The sequence below is a fragment of the Gavia stellata genome, chromosome 6, assembly GCF_030936135.1.
Source record: "Gavia stellata isolate bGavSte3 chromosome 6, bGavSte3.hap2, whole genome shotgun sequence".
NCBI lineage: Eukaryota > Metazoa > Chordata > Aves > Gaviiformes > Gaviidae > Gavia > Gavia stellata.
The window spans coordinates 47,992,833-48,013,681 of record NC_082599.1 but is presented as its reverse complement, the minus strand read 5'-3'; the positions used below and the strand labels follow the sequence as shown (position 1 = coordinate 48,013,681).

Below are 20,849 nucleotides of genomic sequence, written 5' to 3'. Positions count from 1 at the left end.
TGCCCAAGTGCTGGTATTAATCTTTTTCACATAATAATTGCAGCTTCTGCACACTGAAAACATTTTCCTGTGCATCAACAAAATAGCCGTTTATAAGAAGTAAGGAAAATATTACAGACTGTGATTTTCAAGAAAGACTTGCTGAGCAGGGTAAGAGAGAAGCAGAGGGCTAAATGGTAGTAGGCAATATAAAAAAAAAGCATAGGCAATACCATCCCTTCACCCCATTGGTTGAATTAAGAGTGATTAATAGTAGTGGAAAACCTAAAGATAGGAACTGAAGTAATTCCATCTTCCTACAAAAGTAAATTCTTAACAATAATGTATTTCTACAGTATTCCTTACTGCAGATGTTTAGTCTTTTAGGAGCTAGGCTGCAGGTACCTCAGCTCTTCAAGTTTATTGAATATGCGTTGTAGATTAATTTGGCCAGACCAAACTGATGGATATAAGCAACTTAAAGGATTGCTTGATGTCTAGCTTCTCTCTCTTTCATTTCTTTACCTCCCCTTTAAATGTCTTGGTAACTGTTTCTGCGCCTGCAGCGTCCGTAATGATAAAGGAGGTAGAGCAGTACAAGGTCAAAAATGAACAACAAACCAATAGCAACGTCAAATCCGATAAAAATATCTGTGAAGGAAAAACAATAAAGGAAAAGGGAGTTAATGAAAGACATAAATGTATATCATTCTGGATACAGAGATAACAGTCTAATTAAAAATATGTACAATGGAAATATAGTTACATTTTGTTCATATTTTTGGCAAGATCACATGGCCTGCATTTACTGACGTATGCAACCTAAGTGTAAAAACATGTACTTAAATCCTGGAAATGGATAGATAGCTTCTTGTGCATGGGTAAATCTTACTCCTAGGTTTTCACAGGGCAAGAGAGACCACATCTAGTTAATGCAAACTAGGAGTTTCATCAGGGATCAGCAAACACTGAATATATGTAGGAAGGGGGAAATACCAGGACTATTGGAAAGTAGCATGTGTTGCCCTTCACTTCCTTCCTGGAAATAATATTCAGGCAGGGAGAGGTTATCAGCTGTCAGCTGCTGGTAGTCTGAGGCAAACAGCTGCTATATCTGCGTGGATCAGCTGCACTCTGTGTGTACCGTGGAGGTTAAGGTATCCTCAAAACATAGTACACATGACAGAAATACAGATGCATCAATCCTACTGTGCACATGCATAAATCTTACTGTACATGTGCAAGCCATTTTTGCTTTGCATCTACAGAAGATCTGATGCGTCCAACATACACAGGACTCCTTGCATAGCATGCACACCCATATTTCTGTTGGACATTTTCAACAAGCGGAGCTCTAGTTTTGGCCACGGCCTTTAGGTAGGTCCTTATGCGAGTATGCTAATAATAGCACTGCCTTCAGACTGGTGGGCAAGTCTAGTCTTCACATTTTCAGAGAAATTTAATTTCTGTCGGCTTTCCCTGTCCATTGTAAACCTGGTGCACACTTGTTAAAGGAAGATCTGTCTATTGTGTGAAAGTACAAAGTTTAGAGCCATTGATACAATTTCTGCCTCAACATCTTATGTAGAAAATACAGAGCTGTTAGACTACCTTTCATTTTGTCTTTCTTCCCACATTCTTTTGACCAATTTTCTGTAATCACAGGAGAAACTAGTTCGGCAAACTTCTCAAGTGGACAAGAAGAGGTGCATCCTGGCAGAGTGAGTAGGTAAGGATCCTTTGAAGAGTCATTCCGATAATACAGTTCAATGCTGTATCGCCTAATTAACAACATTGAAAAGATTTTTAAAAAAAAGTTCTTAAACACAAGGTTTCTTATTCAGAGACAGAATGTTGGAAATAGGCTCTAACATCCTGCTCTAGAACCTGTTCTTCAAGAATGGAGGCTTTGTGAAAGACATCTGCAAAGCCCACTTTGCCAAAGCTGGTTACATTACTGCACAGATCACCAGTCAGCTCAAAAGGTCCTTCTGAAAGTTCCTTGAATGGCAACAGCACCAGGCTCTTCTAAGCCAACTGGTTTACCTTGCGATTTATGAGATATCTTGGAAATGTTGTTGCTTTTATTTGAAGAAGCAGGAAAATTTATTTTACCATTTACTTCCAGCTGGTGGAATCTTCCTATCTTTCAAAGCACACAGATACATGCACGTCCAGCAAATGTAATTTTTCCTAGTTTTAATATAACTTTGTGCCTGTGGACTGGTCAGTGAAGTATCAGTTTGAAATGAATTTGTATCTCCTCACAATATTTGAGAGCAAAATTATTTTGGGGAAGGGGAAACCAAATTCCAAACACTCCTTTTTCTTGCATAGGTAAGAAGATACTTGCCCACTGCTTTCTTGGTAGAGTTCAAAAAACTGGCAAGCAGCGTAAGGTGGCAGTTTTCCATTGAAAATATTGAGAGCAATCTGGAGGGCCCCAACTGTGGTGTCATGCTATTGGAAAAAAAAAATCCATCCTTGAAAGTCAGTTAAGTCAACTATCCAGAGTAATGAGACGAGTAGAGAGGGACTGGAAATCAAGATAAAACAAAACCTGTGTAAATTCGACCATAAAATATATTCAGTATATTCACCATTAGGAAAAACATGTTAACAGATTACTTCAGACAGCAGGGGGCATTTCCAAATAGTTACTGCAGTATGTGTCTTACACTACCTGGCAATATTTTGGAGACAGAGATACCGGGGGGGAAGCAAGATGTGGTCTGAGAAATAAATCTAGTTTTTCAGTGCATTTTGCTACTTCTTCCTTCAGGAGTGTTTTCGGTTCCAAAGTCAGATTAAAGCAATATAAGGTAGTATATCCTATGGCATTTCAAGTGAAGATACGGGTACTTTTTTTAGATAGTATACCAGACAAATAGTTGTGTACAAAGACTATTCTCCTCGCCTTCACACACACTCCAGAACTTTTTAAATTGTTGTTCCCTCTGTTTGGATTTTTACAATAAAATCTCACTTTTGCTTCTATTTTGATGGAATCAGTTACCCACCCACCTGCAGTCTCTTCCTCTCCCCATTATCCCTCCTCTTGCAGGGTATCCCAGGAGGAGTCCAAACACCTTGATGGCTAAATTTTGCAAGCTTCTTTATATACATATTTGCTAGGCTTATTTATATTATAGTCTAGCAGCTATGTTTTAATTAGTATTCAGGATCTGGAACTTTTTAGATGGATCAGTTTCAAAAATAAGAGTATACTTGACCGCAAGGCATTAAAGCAGCAGTGAAAATTATGGATGCACTTCTTCCTTTTCAAAAATAATATAGTAGGGCTAGAAAACACATAGAAAAGACAGCAAGAAAAGTTTAAGGTATTGAGCAGTTTTTATATGAGGAAAGATTAAATAGGGTAGGACTCTGTCTTGGAAAAGAAAAGATGGAAGAGGTGTGACAAAATAGTAAATTCATGACTGACCCAGGAAAAGTGAATAAAGAATGACTATTCCCTGTTTCTCACAATAGAAAGGGTAGGAAGGAGCTAAATCAGTATTATGTTTCAAAAAAAAAAAAAAGGAAGCTCTTTTTTTCTTTTAACACACAAGTCATTGCCACAGGATGCTGCAGAGGCCAAAAGTATAAAGGCATTAAAAAAGTGATTAGATAAATTGATGGAAGAAAGTCTGTCAAGAGCTATTAAACACACAGACGCACATTCTATCTCAGGAAGTCCCTAAGCCACAGAATGGTAGAAGGCTGTATCAGGGGTGTATCTGTGCTGGCATTATTCCCACATTCTTCCCTGCTGTTGGCCATTGTTAGAGACAGGATAATGAATGAGCTAAGTGGATCTCGGTCTGACCCAAATGGCCTTCTTCATCCTCTAAAATAAAAAAAAAAAGAATCCACAGCTGTATCATCCCTTTCTAAGCAGAGGAAGGTTTTCGAGGAGCAGCTGAAGTTCTACTATGTGCCAGCATCTCTGGGTCAGGAGCACTTCACGAAAGATGCAACTTATAGAAACTGCACCATTAAGTTGCAGAAAAAATGGATGATAAAATACAGTTTTCTTTACCAAGTACAGTTTGACTGAAACTGATGTGAGATCCGTGCTCCTGCAGTGTTCTTGTACCACCTGGTGTTCAGCTTGTTAGCTGAATTGAACTGTATTACATTATTCTTTCATTTAACTTACAGGGACACTCTGATTATTCTCTTTATGAAAGAGAAAAAATTCTCTTTATGAAAGATGAAAATACTCACTGCAGAGTAGACCTCCATTTTTCTTTGTTTTGAAGAATTGGCAGCTTGTTTAATACTATTTAAAATACTATTCACAAGGACACCTTAAAAAAATGGGAACAAAGAAGAGGAAAATGAAGATATAACATTGGCATAGAAACCAAACAGGCAAAAGTTTCTGAGTATCAAATAGAAGAGATCTACTCAGGCCTCATACTAATTTTTTAGCTTACTACAAGTTCATAACTAGAGAGAAAATATAATTCATCATCCAGGTCAAGTGGCAGGATTTACAGGATATCATCTAGAACTATCTGGAGAACTGAGGCTAATGACACTTCCAGTTTTGCTGAGACCTCCTCTCCATCATTTTTTGTCTGTTTAGGGTGTTGCAATAATGACAGCTGTGCTAGCGTCTTCCTCTTTAGATGCTGAAGAAATATTTTTAACTGTTTACTTCCAACAAGTCACACAGTACCAATTCTTCATTTTTCCAAAACTCTTTTGTATTACTCCTCCAGACCAGAGATATTCTAAAGCCAATGGGATAAGGGCAGCAGAAATTCCCTGTAGCACAATTTGTACCATTCTAGGGAAAGAGGGCATAACTGGTATGCCCATGAACACTAGGAAAAAAGTCCTGACCACATGATATGGCCAGCTACCAGCTAGCAGGTTTTAATGCAGATCTGAGCCTGTAGTTACTATATGACTTCATCCAGTGATGTATATGCCTAGATGATGAGGCTGCTAATAATTCTTTACCTAGGTCTAGGCTGCAGGGGAGGTGCATTACAAAGCCTAGCTCCAAACAGTCCAGCCTGCAGATAATCAAGCTCACTTGGGTTTCCTGCTCATGGACACCTGGGTGTCATATGATAAATGCCTGGGTTGTGTCCTGAATTAGGGTCAGAATGTGCATAGCTTGTGCGCCCCAATTTTGGGGCTAAGCAGTAGTTCCAGTTCTTGCAGTATAGACATAACTTGAATCTCTCATCTTCTATTCTGATCTGGAGCAGCTTTATATCAGTCTCTCAGAGAGCTACCAATGTGTTGCCAAGGTTTTGACACAATATATAACCAATACATTAAAAGGAAAACCAAAGATCAGGAAACAATTAGAATAAATGTTAGAGAAACAGAACTTAAGCTTAATCTAACTTAATATCAGATAAGTTAACGATCATACCCATGAGAGCTTGATTTTTTCCCTTGGATTTCTATAGTCTTTCTTAAAATCCTAATTCCTTAAAAACTATAGGATAACTAAAGACATTAAAGTTTACACCTTGTTTCAATATCTCATCCATGGAAATTCCAGTTTTCAGCACATATTTTCATGCTTAATATGGCATCCAATGTCCATAGTTACAAATCAAGGTTCTGTATCAATAATTTCGCATGAGTAAGGTTGCAGAATGTTGCATGTTATCATAAGCATTGTCGCCTCCTTTCTGAGAGCTATGCATTTTCTGATTTACCTCCTTGTAGTCGTGATTTCTCTTCTGTTTTATAAAGCCCAAATAGTGATAATAAGGACAATTCTGCCAGTTTTTCCATCTTGTCGATTACATCTTTGGTGGCCCATACAGGAAGAGTATAATTGTGAATACCCTAGTGATAAAGGAAAACAAAATAATATTTTTTTCTTCTACTGGTTTCCATCATCCTATTGCCCAGCCTTACACTACTACATTTAGACTCTCTCAGGCTGTACTGCAATTCTTTGCCCAGTGTGGTTTCACTCATCAGCATGCCCTGAAATACCTTTTGTGGGAATGGGGATCAGCCTGAAGTGGTTGTATTGGAAGAGGGGAAACATCTGTGTGAAGTGGATTCCTTGTAGGTATAATGTTTTCTTGCTATAGAGATACATGTTTTCGGTTTTGCTAGTGTGAAAGATTGCAGACATATGTCTTATCCTCTTCCTTTCCTCTGGGTCTTCAGGGTATAACCTACCTCCGACTTTTCCTGCCTTTTCCATACAGTTGTCCAGATACCAGTTGCATCACTGGCCATTTACAGACAAGTGTCACTTTCCAGTCATGTAAGAGTGACAATGTCTTATAGTGTGTGAAGGATATGTTCAACAGCCTTCATGTGTTGCTGCTAATGACGGGGGACAAAAGCAATAATCGCATGCTTGGGGCCAGTCTGATTTTATTCACTGGCAGCAATCGTCATCTCCTAATTTTCTAATTGATAGATCATAATCTTACCTCTCATTTTCAACATCTAAGTATTTTGATGTCTTCCTGTTGATAGGCTAAAGCAAATAATTTCATTTTCCTGTTAAAAATCATAAATATGTCCTAGGCAGTATGCTTAAATAATTCTATAGTAGCATATTGGGAAGGAAAATGAGGGAATAAAAGGAATGGATTTTGGTACTGGTGCTTCAGGATAAAACATCAAATGGAAACAACACTTTCCCAAGCTTGTAAACCATGTTTTGGGGTTATCTTTTAGCAATGCACTGAATTAGAACATAGATTCAAATTAAAAAAAAAAAAAGCAAATCCAAGAGAGAAGGCAACTCATTCCTATGAAATCACATTGCCATGGCTTAACTGAAACCCAGTTTAGGAGTTATATTCTTTCCCGACCTCTATTGCCTTATTTTTACCTCACAATGTAGAGTATCATATGTATTCCAGAGCTGGAAATTGTCCAATATTTTAAGATGATTTAGTTCAAGTCCTGTGTTAACTGCCATTGTTTGTAAAAAATCCTGGGGGGAAAAAAAAGTGAAGAGTATACCACAAATATTCAATACATATGGAACATATATGCATACAGATTCATTAGCACCCAACCTGGCAACACAGCAGTGTTTAATTTTACACAGGTGAAACCCTTGTAGTGGAAGATTTTGGTTGCGGATTTCATTTTGTAGCCATTTCAAGGTACTGATCTCTGTTTCAGACACTGTTTTTTCTCAGTCCTGCTATGAATAAGTCTGGTGCTCTCTCTGCTGCACTCTTCTCTCCCTCTTCTGACTGTTCCAGGAGGCTACCTCAGTCACCTCAAGCCTCGAGATATAAGGAAGAGGAAGGCACTAAGGGAAAAGGAATGTGAGAAAAAAGATGAGGAGAAAATAGAAAATTATGGAGAGCTGAAGCAAATATTCAGGATGAGGCCAAAAGGAATTGAAAAGGAAAGTAGGGTTTCTATCTGCCATTGAAGGGAAGCTGAATATCTAAGTAATAGTTCCACAACATTTCCCACAGGGATTCTTGCTATGTGCTACAACAGAAGAATAAAGGCTCTCCTTAATATCCCTTATTCCCATGTTACCTGTTTCATACTAGTGGCTGAGAGAGAGAATAGCTATGAAGTCATAATTCACATCCCATTGCAGGTGAGTGAGGCTGACCAGAGTAGCTGAGCTTGCAGGAAGTTAGAAATAAACCAAAAAAGGAAAATGATGGGGTTAGCCCAAGCAGTAAGCCAGAAGTGACTTTGAGAGAATGTGTACAGGTGCAGTCAGGGTATGAGGAACACAAGACCCCTGCTTTATTTGTGCAGTAGTGCTATTACAAAGTGCATGGTAGGCAAAAAAGAGAGCAGCAGCAACCCCTGTCTAAAGCAATTATTATCTACAAGAACATGGTTGTTTGAGGCAGGTATACCATCCATGTACCTATATTGTGCTGCAGCACTGGAATGGGAAATTTTGAATCTCTGAGTGTGAAGATTTGTGTCAGGGCCAAACCAGAAGCATGTCTTGTGATGGATCCACAATGCTTCTCAGAGAAATTTACATAAGTCAGAATCTTTACCTGGTTGGGCTTGCTTTAGTGCTCTGTTGCAGTGTCAACTTCAGAAAGTCACAGCAGGAAGGCATAAACCTTCTGAAGTTTCAGATTTATCAGATTTTTTAGAATTGGTTTTGTTCTACCCTGTAAAACTGGAAACTGCTGCATCCAGAAGTTTCTTCTCCCCTCAGATCACGGAACTTTAATTATATGCAACTCTAAATAGTCTCAGAAAATTAATGTTAAATTCACATTTTAAAATATTAATATAGAAAGAAGCATATCAAACATACTTTTTGATCATATTGGCCTAAATTTCTGATTTTAAGAGAGTCCTCAGGATATTTTTTTTTGCATTTATTTATTTTTGCATTTTAGCAAAAGGAAACAATGCAATTCCATAACTTCTACATCTTAGTTACTTTCCTTCTTTTTAGATTTTGTTTCCTTTTTATTTTATCTTACCATGTATGGTTGTATTCTATTTTGAAATTCACTAGATGTTTGCGTTTCATTCTGAAGTTCATCAAAACGGGGACAGTCAGGCAGAGGAAAATACAGCCTCTGAAACAAGAGAAGTGAAACTTAGAATAGTTCTAAAATTAATCAACACACCTCTAGTTTTTCTATTGCTGAGATTGCTGATGTAATATTTGTTAGATTCACGGCCATGCTACAGCTACACCATAATGGTTGGTTTGGGTACCTTGTTCATGCATTCCGTTAACATAAGTGATGGACTGTGGTAACTTGACTTTTCAGTGACTACTTGTGGCTATGATAGCTTGATTTCCCTCAGTTTAACTGATTTTGGCAAAAAGCAATTATGTACATCTGTCAAGGGATTACTTTGGGAAATGGATCAGGGTCAATGATCAGGTATTTAAAAAAGCTACCATTTGCCTCTTAATTTCTTAATTGCCCCAGATGCAGCTTGACTCCAGCTGGTACTGGAATCTGAATTGCTTCTGCATCTACACATCCTACTCTCATCTCTTTGGAGGTAAACAGTGTATTATGGTAAGCATTTTAAGTACCACTTAATGGACAGAACTCGAAACAAGAGAGAAAAATAAATTATACTCCTGAAATATCAAAAAGCTATGAGCCTAATGGCTTTGTTCTTGTTTAGGGGTATGGTTCACTTTTAATAACTCCAAGTGTATGCATTATGAGATGTCCATCAAACTCTGTGCTCTGGCAAATATGGTTTATGCCAATTGCAGAAGGACAGATGATACCTGATCCAGCATAAAGTGTCAGTAAAAAGTTATGATGAGCAAAATAAGTTTGTGCTGGTTCAGCACTTGGTGACACATCACTAGAGCTTTTTTGACCCAGCACTAATATTATCCTATAACCATGCAAATCATGACAAGGAACTAACTTAATATACAGTGGAGAAACTAACTTCAATATCTATGGCTTACGTATGTGCAAGAAGGTCTACTCTGTCTTGGGGTGAACATTAGCAGACTGCACTTCCCGTGCTTCTCTTTTCTCTTTGATTTATCAGTGTGAAGCTTGCAGCAGCCACCAGCTGACACTAGCACACTTTCACTTGGACAGACTTCCAAGGGTGCGTTTTTTCTGTAACAGCAGCACACTGGAGGGTGAAGGCTCAAAGCTGCAATATGAAACTGGGGAATGTTGTTTAATTACACAATAACAAATGTTTCTCTTACTGTATGGCTTAATTATCCCCATCCAGGTGTTATTAAGCCACTCCTTTTGGCCTCACTCAGCAGTACTCAGTACTGTTGCCCATCAGGTTTTGATAGATCACAGTGGCTGAAAAATAAACTGTGATTAGGTTTTTTAAAGGACTGTACTTGGTCTCAATTTCCCACTTTGTGTTTCTTAAGGCTTGAAAATACCCTCAAACATCTGCTTGGTTTAACAAGGGAACAAATTTTTTTCCAGGTGGTTTGCATATTCAACAGGAATTTTGAGTTGCCTCAGAGGTGTGTTTCAGTGAAACATCAATACTGACTCCTGAAGCAGCTGCAGAAGTGATGATGTACTAGAGATTCCTACAAAGGAGCTTGGCTTCTCTAAACAGGTCATTGCACTGCACTGTGATTCCCCTAAGGGCTTTGAAATTTTATTTGGCCAAAGCTCTGACCACTCTGATGCTTCTTTGGTCTTCTAGTGAAAGAACTTCCCCTATTGTCCCACATTTAAATAACAGTGACAGCATTCTTTTCTGTTGTGGGACAGAGTCAAGTTTCAAGCTGAATCACGTCATATACCTGCTTTTAAGCATGGCTTCCAAGAATGGAGGAATGCCAATGGGAGGCAGGTGTGGCCGCTCCCTAATGACAGAGTCCATTCTCTGATGTTGGTGACTGGACAGGCAGCTGTTTAATAGGGTTTTTGTGTACATTTCCTTAAAGTCAACTTCTGTCCTCAAAGGCAGAAGAAAATTAGCCTTTCTGTCATTACACTCAATAACTTTTTGTCCTTGTTCAACACGCTATTCCTTACACAGTCCTTGTCACAGGAGCCAGTGAAATTAAAATCTAAAACTGAGTCAGAGAGAGCTACATATAGTAAAACTTCTACAAGACCTATTATTCAGGTAGGTCTGCTCTTATTATGAACTGCAAGGCAAATGCTGGGGTTTCATTAAATATTTGTATAGCAATGAGCAAAAAAGGGCCCTTGTCTGTAATAGGGGTGCCTAAGTGCTACCAGAATAGGAAAGTAAAAATTGAGAGGCCATTACAGTGGCTGGTGAAAATTCCATTCCTTGAATAAACTAAGAAACAAACTTGCCAAGGAGGGGAGGTCTGTCTAGCTGATTGGTGTTTAGAAAAGCACTTGTTCTCTATAAAGGTTTAGGGCAACTTCCCTATAATACTGTCCAAAAGCGTCCTTGCCAGGAGAAATGTTAGAGCTGTACCTTGAAGAAAATGGTAGTGTGGATGGCTATTCAGGTATTTTGCAACTATAGAAGGAGGATTTTTATGCAGCTATTACAGTTGACCTATGACATGCTTGTCAGCCAGTAGCTGCAGTTGATGTTTTCTGTTATATTGAACTCAAAAAGAATAGAAAATATTTTTTAGCTTTTTCCCCCCTTTTTTCTCTTTTTTCCTTCTGGAAAGTTTAAGGCGTTGTAGGAAGTGTCCAGCCAGTACTCACCCGGTCTGTTGACTTTTGCAAAGTATGAACTGGAATGGGTTGCCAGAGAAGCTCAGGGTTCCAAATTTGGCTGCTAGTTGGCGGAAAAAGGCCAGAAAGGTATGACTGGGCACTCATAATGGTACGATCATAATCTGTGCTTTGGATGTAAAACTGAAGATAGAATGGCAAAGGGTTAAAAATAATAAAGAAACAATAAAAATAATAAGGAAATTTTACCCAACTCATCAATCCTGGCTTCTTGTTTTCAGTTTTATGTTTTGGCATAAAGTCAAAACCATGAAACCGTAACTCAGCTTTCTAGGGCCCTACTTCATTTGCATAAATGGAATTGCCAAAGCATCTTTCCATTTGGAATCTGACCCTCAGACTGAACTAAGAAGGATAAGAAAGCATGATTTAAAAGAAGGAAGCTCTCCATTTTCTGAGATTCAGAGGAACATTGATATGTGTAGATGTGGCACTTAGGAACATGGTTTAGTGGTGGACTTGGCAGTGTTAGGTTTACGGTTGGACTCGATCTTAAAGGTCTTTTCCCACCTAAATGATTCTATGATTCTATGATCTATCTGCTATACCTCAGGAATAACGGCACTTAAAACCGTAAACCTCTCTTGGATGGCAAAGCTATAGCCTTTTATGCCTTCCCATCAATTCGTCCCTCATGTATTGACCAAAATGGTAGTGGTATCTTCCCCACAATGGATCTGTACCATATGACAAGCACACCCAAACAACTGTTAGGCCTCTCTTTTACAGGATGAAGTATGTGAGCATGGCCCATCACATGGCTGGATATGCATTCACCTTCCAGCAGGGTAGAACAATATTGAGTCACTATGTATAAATTCCCAATTCATTCAGTGGTGTGGAGCTGTTCAGTCCTGGAAAACTGGGCAGTGGTAGAACTGAACTGAATGTAGGAGCTGAAAGTTAGACTTTAGTCAATGTTTTTACCTTGACATAAAAGCCTGACTTTCAAAAATGTTCTTCTATTACCTTAATTTTTCCATTAATGAAATTAATATGATGATGTGCTTTTATCTAGCACAAGTCCATAGTTCCTCTATGCCAGAGAAATATCCTCCAGACGGTTCTGCTATATACCTCTTGCCGGTTGTATGTGCTGTTCAAAAAGTTGGAATATCTTTCTCTCATGTACTGTCCAAGTTCAAATAGCTGCTGCATTCCAGTCTGCGAGGCAAGCATACAGATGACTATTAGATTAAGGTGGCTGGAGAATCTTAATGTAGAAGTTTCTTTTCTATTTTCTTTTTTGTCTTCAGCAATCAGTTTTTAAGTGATCATTAACCAATTGTATAATGTATATGTTGTAGGTGATCTAGAATTTTTAACAGAAATACTCATACCTATGAAAAAATGATATGTTCCGAAATGCTAAGACTCCAACATCTGCTACAGGAAAGGCAATGTGCCTGATTCTATACAAATACTGTTTCCACAGTGCTGTAGCTCTGTAGATGCTCCTGGAGTTATTAATGATCAACATTATAAAGAGTATGTCAGTTAGTGACAGCTGAGAAAGGATGATTGATAACCTGGTATTTATTATTGTCATTGCTCTGCTATTTGATCAACCTGATAAATTTGTGGCTTGCATGTCATGCCTCAAGTAACATTCTTCCATCTGCCTTGGTGCACCTGCAGTTGTCTTAGATTGCACAGTCTTTTCTGTTATTCTTTTCCAAAGCTGTGAGCTGAATTTTTTAACTTTTAGCTGTCAGAGAAGAACATTCTTACTACTGTTGCTAAAAAGATAATAAAATAGCAAAAAGCTCTCAAAAAAATCTGTGCCAAAGCAGAAAATTTTTTTCTTCTTACAACATAAGCTATGTCCTTGGGGATAGTAATGTGTTGTCTGAGTGTCTGAATTTTACAGATCTTTCAAGCCTCACTTCAAACACTAAATGCTGAACTGTCTCTGATTTATACTTCTGCATCATGATGAAGTATTATTAGGAAACGCTTTGGCCTGTCTTTGCTCCAGAATTTCATATGTCCAATACAGTTAAAGAACTAAGGCTTGATGTTCAAATGCCAGAGCAAGAAGTAGGTTCAATGCATCCTAGTGAAACTCTGGGCTGAAAGCAGCCTTATTAAAAGACACATTGTCCCCAGAAGCAGCCTTCACCTGCAAGACTTCCCTTGTTTTGTGAGTCGGTGGTTGCCTGTCAAATGATGAGGTGTGGACTCATCACTTGACGAGGTGGGCAGGTGTCATTCTTTTACCCTGTCACAGGGCCCAGTGCTTAATGTCATTAGAACTTCATCAATGTTAACAGTATAGACAATGTTTAAACTTGCCATTTATTTGAATGCAGACACACTACCAGGAAGTTGTTGTTTTTAGGAAGGTAGTTATAAAACTATGATGGAGATTTTAATTTTACAGTAGTTGGATGAATAACGTTGCAAAAATGTTTATGAATTACGGGGTATTGCTAATACCAACTATCAGTACTTGGGATTTGCTAATGTTTCCGAGGCACACATAGAAAAATCTGCCCACTTCTTATTTTAGTAGCATATATAAGTGCTTCTAAGAAAGTCAACATACCTTGGTAAGTTGTCCAAATCCCTGGGGCCATTCACTTTCTTTGTGTAGATCAGTTGGAAAGTTTACAATTGGTGTTCGGTCACCATGTCGGAAAACCTAACAAAATTACCAGCAAAAAAATGAGTCAATTACTGTTAACATGCCTTTCTTACCTAGCTAGAAGTCAAGCATACATTATACTTCCAGTGCCATTTTTCAAATGAAAATATTGGAGAGTCTGCAGAAACCTAGTCAAGTAGGATTGGAGTACATTCTTTACACACAAGAATAGGTATAATTATGTAGGAATTTAGTGGGATTGAGCCTGATGATTCTTCCACCTAGAATATAAAATTAATCAGCCAAGATGTTAATGCTGAGATTACATCCATAGCTAGGCACCTAGACAAGAAATCTGTCTGAATTTTGGACGCTCAGCACCTCTGAATGTTAAACCAGTTACTGATGTGCTTATACAAGGATTTAATTACCTTGGCATAGACACTTGAAACCTTTGGTAACTGCTTTTTTCATAGCAATATCTTTAAAAGTAATTCAGTGTACACATGGATCTTATGTTTGATTTCTCAATTATCCTAAAATATGAAGGTGAAAAAGTATAAACATTTACACTGTTAGCTTACTTAATATTTATTAAGATTTTTACATACATGTATGAAAATATTTTTGAAAGTCTGTAGGATTTTTTTTTTCTGTTAAATTCCATGAGAGCAAAGAGTTTGGTTGCTTTCCTATCCTGGACACTCCAGCATGGTGAAAATTAGTGTGATACGTTCAATCGTATGATTTTTACATCAGAAACCTTAAATGAGCCTTTTTGTGTGTTTACTACAGCTTACAAAGAAAGTGCCAACCCTAGATTAAATAGTTCTGAAAAACTGAATTACCATCCCTAAGTTTGTCATGTGTGGGCTTAGAAAAATGAGGTCCACAAAAGTCACATGAAAGAAAATGCTGGAATACAAATTTACAGGGCTCCAGACAATCTTCCAGGATGCTGTTCCAAACTGTTGCAAAAGGTACCTTTGCTTGTGTCAATGTTCACATAACCAACCTCATTCCTGACTTCGCAGAATAAAATGACAATGTGGAAGCACAGTGTATTTGTTCATAAAATTACATTTATTCCATAATACCTCACTGGTATACAACTTGATTATAATTAATACTCTCCATTGCCTCATTAAGCCACATCATTCTTGCTCAAACATCAGAGAGGTTTGTAAACGTGAGTTAGTTCGCCACTCCCAGTGGGAGGTGTTTTACGTTTATATTTTTTCAAAGTAAAGACAAGCAGTGTGGCTTAATGTTTTAATTACAATACACACCCTTTTCATCAGCCTTCTGTACTAATGTGCACAAACCTGTGCTAGAACAGGTACTTCAGAGATGGAAAAGACTATCCTTTAAAGGCAACTATAATTGGATTTCTCCCTCTGTTAATTTTCTACAATAGACAGCTAGGTTTGCTAAAGTAAATGTTACTATTAGAACCATGTAGAAAACTGCTTATTATTTTTTTGCTTTGCTAGTTGAATTTCACTGAAGATGTGGCCACCCTGAAATGAATATTTTTCAGCAAATCAAGGAGGTTTTTTCACCATCACCCACAACGTGTTGATCAACATGAAATTGCACAGTTTCAACAAAAAGACCCATCTTTTTTCCTGAGTTCAAGTACAACAAAATAGTCTATAAAATCTTCCTTAAATATTTTATTTTTACTTGTCTATGCAATTTTTAATTCTGTACATGTCTTTTTTTACTAATCTGGAATCTCAGCTGATTCTTTATAATAATTTCTCAGTGCACCTGTAGTGAACAGGAGAATAGGTAAAGAGCTACATTGTCTGGTGATTGATTCAGTTGCATGCAAGAAAAATGAGTGAGGAGGACTTTTGTGTCACTGCTTATTTCCTTGGTGTTTTAACATGCTGACATACATAGGTGTCAGGTAGGATTCATTAGCTTTTCTGGACAAGCTGATGCCTCTCTAAAGAATGAAGGTTAAATTCCCAATTATAATGTAGCTGCATACTTTCATCTTAAATTATGCAGCTTCACAGAAAAGCATTTTTATGAGTAACTGACAGTTGCTCGAACTGACTGGCATGATTAAATGACTATTTTTGCAGGCAATATGTAGCAATGGATCAACACTTGGCCAATAAATATGCCCTTTTTATTAGTGAAAAAATACTGCAAATGTGTTAGGTTTTACATACTGGTTCATGATGCTTTATACTTAATGTGCCACATACATAACTGTCAGTGTATATTTCACTGTCACAAGAGTCAACCCCTAAAAACTTTCAGTAAGCCAGAACAGAGTAGCATTTTACCTGAACAGAGGTGAGAGAGCAAAGACATAAAGATCAAAAGATATTCAAACATATGTGGGAGCAGGAGATGTAAAGAAAAATGTTTTCTCACTTTGTAAACTTAAGAAATGGAAGCAATGGAGGGTGTTCTCCTCTAAAAAGCAGCACAGCTTCTTTAAGTCCACACAAAATAGAAAAAAAATCAGTTCCTTGTTTGTATTTCTGCATCTTCATTGCACAGTGACATATAAATATGATATTAACACTAAGTTGGAAGTAGCAAGAAAGAAACAGATACTTCTAAGAGCAGAACCCTGGTTTTCGGAATTGAAGGACTAAGCTTCTCAGCCAACTGAATTTTTGTTTGTGCTCAAACCTCCTTCTTGCTTGCTACTTCTGAAAATTACCTTGCTTCAGCTGCAGTTGGAAATGAAAAAATGACCTTATGAACAACCACTTAACCTAAAAGACTAACTTGTTCAGTCATAGTCAGTACATTTTAGGAGTTTTTTTTTTTATTTTATTTAAAACTTTAAGAAGAGCTTGTGTATTTGAAAGTCTTTTTCATTAGAACAACTGATACTGTTAGGGCAAGAAAATGTATCCCTACAAAGCTTGCCTTGCTCATCAATATGTATTTCTCAACACTCATCATTTGGATTTTGTTAAAAAGGAGTTGATCCTTCAAATTATTTTAAAAATACATGTGCTGCAGCATTTATTACTCCTGGCCTACAGATTGCCTTCCTGACCTTTCAGAAGACATAGAACATGCCAGGATGAGAGAAAAGGAACAAGGAGGCATTGTAAAAGGTGAAAAGACACTAGAAATCAAGAAGAAAGGGAAGGCAAGGAGGATGTACACAAAAAGAGCAAAGCACACCTATTTGGTATATTCATTTCAGCACTTCTATCTGAAGTGCTTCACCTCAGTCAGTTCTCAAAAGCAATAAATGGATAGTTACCAAATACCCTCTCCTTCAACTGGAATACAGCTTGAACCTGATTTGGTGTCTGGGTTCTCCCATTCACTCTTTCTAACTTTGTGAGGGTGATCACTTCAGATCAAAATGGCCACATGACTCAGATTTTGGCCAGCGTTGTCAGGTGAAAAATCATATTGGAGAAAAACTGATGCAGAGAAGCGGGTGAACTAAGAATATGGCATATATATAACAACTTCATTCAGAAATGCCATGAATTACAGTGAATTATCTGTCTCTGAGTAATAGTGAGTCTCTTACAGACATTTTTATTGACAGACTCAACTTCAAACAAAAAGATTTCTTATTTTGAAGTCAGCAATAGGAATGAAGAAACAAGAGAGAAATGGAACCAGTCATGCTGCCAATTCGGGTAAACCATAGATGCAGAAACACTGAGCATGTTTAGTCAAGGTTTCGAATGGCTTGACTTGATTAGGCAAATAGATAACATGCTCAGTCAACACTTCCTATCCTGAGTTACAAGAAGAAAGACATCATGCAGTCACAGTACCTCAGAAACCACAACAGGTTAAATGAGTGCCTGTGTGGAGGCACAAGTTGCGGGTCAGAACTTCTTTATACAGAGGCAGTAAATCAGTATTTCATTTCTACTTGGGTACCCAATGGTCCTACATATTTCCTATTTTGCTCTCTTATGTCTCGTTTAAGTTCAGTGCACAAGAATTACGGTGATGGCTAATGTTTACATGTGAGAAAATAAAATAAGATAGCATTCTGACAATTGGCTTGAATTAGAACTTTTCAGCCAAAAGGACTTGTGGCCAATAATCAAAACACACAGAATCAGAACAGAGATGGAAATCATGAGGAGATAGCAAGACACCTTCCCAGAGCATCGCACAATTCTAGAAGTGAGCAAAATGTAACATTTGTCTGTTTTTTCTACCCTGCAGATGTATTTTATATTGTGTAATTCTGCTAAGAAAGTTTTAAAAAGTCATTATGACATATTTTCACAATGCAGTAATGCTGTCAGGTGGAAACATAGCAACTTACAGAGTACAGCTGGAAAATGGCTATTGAATTATCTCAGAAAGATGCCTTTTAGACTTACCTCGACTGTAGCCATACCCTCATTATATCCCATTATGTCAATGAAATGTTCTGGGGCCAATTCCTATCCTATTTATTTATGGTAGCAATTCTGTTCCCATGAAAATTCAATCAGTGAGTTCAGAAGGCAAAATTCAATCGAACACACAGAAACTATGCCTTGAGAAAAGAGATGTATGTTGATAATAAGATTAAGCCTATTGTAACTTTTTAGGCAGCTTGATCAGTCTGAGGAAAAGTATCAGGGTTAAAAGGAAGACAGTCAAAATGAAATTTACCTATTATTTTAATATTAATTGTGATAAGCTACCCTATAAATAAATTAAAGTGCTATCTTTTTTTTTTTTTTTGGTAGGTGGGGAAGGTGGCTGCATAACTGTGGTAAGCAGCTGATTTTGGATAGGAAGCCTCTATCTCCATAATGGTGAGCATTTCCTGTAACTCTTTCTGCAAAACCATTGCTTGTTCAAACACAGTAACAGCTGCAATTCAATAAAAGTCTCCTTCCTTTCAAAGAGTTAATTCTCCAAGGGTTGCTGACTGCCTGATTTCATCTGTGTGTCCAGTTCTCCCTCTTATCATTGAAACAACATTTAAGTATATTGCTTTACACAGAACGTTACTGGAATTAGCGTTGAGTCCTTGCCGTGTGTTGTGTCTGATACAGCAATAAGCCTCAGCAGGAATAGGAACTGGTTTTTCCTGTGCACTCTGGCCTCTCTCCAAGTGGCACATCTACAATGCAGCCAATATACAACTAGATATGAAGTACTTTATCTAGACCTAGATTATATGTTTTGAACACAGTACTGTCATCTGTATGTGCACATAATGTCTCAAATAGAGAAAGGTGGAAGATGATCTTAAAATTCCTACTTATAAATGTGAATTCCAATCCCCACAACTTTATTTTGAAAATATCGCTTTAGACTAACTATTCTTTATCAGTATACCTCTTATAAAAAAAGGAAATTAGAATGAAAAGGACTATGATGCAACCCTCACGATCCAAACTATTTCATTGAATTAATCTCTCTTTTACCTGAGCTCTTGGGGAAAGTGACATTGAAGTAGTGTCTAGTTACTTTAAAATAAGAGATGGCCCAGCAAAAAAACATTTGCAGTCTGTTTTCAACCTAACTGCAGCTAATACAACATGTATCTCAAATCTCTACGTATAAATGCCCTTTTCTGTTTCTCAGTATACTACTGTGCCAATTCAGTTATTCTGAAACGGAAAATACTTTTGTTTTTCTGGTAACTTCTGTAACATCATAAGCTTCAGCTTCCAAGCATAGAGAAGGTAGGCCATGATCGCCAGCTCTCAGACAATGCATCAGACTGTCAGCTAAATTAAGCAAGAACAGGTAAACTAGACCTCTTAACTCCTGTGCACTGTGTGTCTACCACAAAGCTAAGTTATTTACTTATCTTGAAATAATAACTAGCAATTAGGAGATGAAAATTCTTATAACTAGAGGCCTTTTTATCTTCTTTAAGTAAAGTCTTTAAGCTCAGTAAGCAAAAGGGCAGCAGTAGTTATTTCTAAGTGTAAAAAGAGGCAAAGCAACAGCACAGCTTGTTTGATTTGACAGCCATATCAAAATCCCTGTATTCCCCGCAACAAAACAGAAAACAAATCTACTTACTACAACCACAAACTTCAGTTCTCTTTCTGCAGTAGTCTGTTGAAGTAGAATGAGGATAATAAGAAAAGAAAAACACAGCATCCTAGATGGGTTGGGAAGCCATATCACTCCCATCCTGGCAGAGGATGAAAAAAGGCTTCGTAGCTCCAGCAGCTGCTCAGGCTGAACAGCCCAGACGCCAGGCTGTACTTTCAAAAGGGGTGGAACTGCTGCCGGTGAATTTCAAATCCAAGAGGAATGTTGTGTGACTACGCAACAAATTGCATTGCCCTTTGTTTTCAAATTACTGTTTACATTCTATTTAATCAAATCATAATTCAGTTCCTTTTCCTTCATGATATTTTTCTCTTTTGGAGTGTAAGGATGAGGTTAAAATACGAAGGAGTTGCTAACCATTCCTAATGTTTCAACCTACCTGTTCTGTTTCCATTTGTCAGGGCTTGGAATTTTTCCAGACTATAGCATGGCCACGAGGATTAACTTGGAACCAAGACCCAGGCAATACTGTTTCTCTTTTCTCTTTGCTGCTCAGTTAGTCCTCTTTTCAGCTTCCCTCCCCTCCTTTTTTCTTTCTTCTTCTCCATTGTCACTGTGAAATCAGAATAATTATTTCAAACACCACTTCATGTAGGTTAAAATTACCATTCCCTCAGATAAAATAGTTGAATAAACCTTGCAACAAGTATGTTCTTTAAGCTCCTTGCAGGGCGGTTATTTGCTCTTCAGTTTGTGTGTGTTGCTTTTCTTTTCCCTTGGAGTATATCTATACTTCCCCTTTTGTAACTGCTTATGACAAGTTTTTTTTTGGCCTCAATTCTCTAAGAAATTTCTTGTGAACAAGCCCTGAAGCTCACATTTTTATTGTTACTGATTAAGAACACTGTTTCTGACAGTAGCTCACTGGCTTTGAGAAGATTGCTCAGCTTGCCTCTGCTGACTTCCTTTCTATAAAATAAGAACGATACTTCTAGATTTGATTTCATAAGGATTTTCTGAGTAAATGAATTACAGTTTGCAGAGACCTATAAGTAGTGTTCTCTAAATGTCAAAATGTAAGATCCTCTGTGTATTGTCTGAGTCATCCCATTCCTGTCATACCCAAATGTTTCTCAGGGTCTTCTCTTGAGCTCTCTGCAACAGTATTCTCT

At 37.7% G+C, this 20,849-nt stretch overlaps 1 protein-coding gene across 1 annotated transcript; it reads right to left on the bottom strand.

Moving 5' to 3' along the window:
• Nucleotides 1-511: 511 nt before the first annotated feature.
• Nucleotides 512-19,815, bottom strand: LOC104259950 (prostatic acid phosphatase). The gene is made up of 11 exons (XM_059818636.1): nt 19,702-19,815; nt 13,672-13,767; nt 12,201-12,287; nt 11,094-11,246; nt 8,412-8,510; nt 6,815-6,919; nt 5,670-5,802; nt 4,210-4,292; nt 2,333-2,439; nt 1,591-1,760; nt 512-630 (listed from the first exon to the last, which is right to left on the bottom strand). The coding sequence occupies exons 1-11, from the start codon at nt 19,813-19,815 to the stop codon at nt 512-514; spliced, it is 1,266 nt and encodes a 421-aa protein (XP_059674619.1).
• Nucleotides 19,816-20,849: the final 1,034 nt, after the last annotated feature.

Excerpts from the sequence above, each read along its gene's own strand:
- LOC104259950 (XM_059818636.1), bottom strand. The coding sequence starts at position 19,815 with ATGGGAGTGATATGGCTTCCCAACCCATCTAGGATGCTGTGTTTTTCT. Across the intron at positions 6,920-8,411 it reads ATAGAATACAACCATACATG|GATTTTTTACAAACAATGGC; the intron begins GTAAGATAAAAT and ends TTTTCCCCCCAG. Across the intron at positions 631-1,590 it reads GAAGAAAGACAAAATGAAAG|ATATTTTTATCGGATTTGAC; the intron begins GTAGTCTAACAG and ends TTTCCTTCACAG.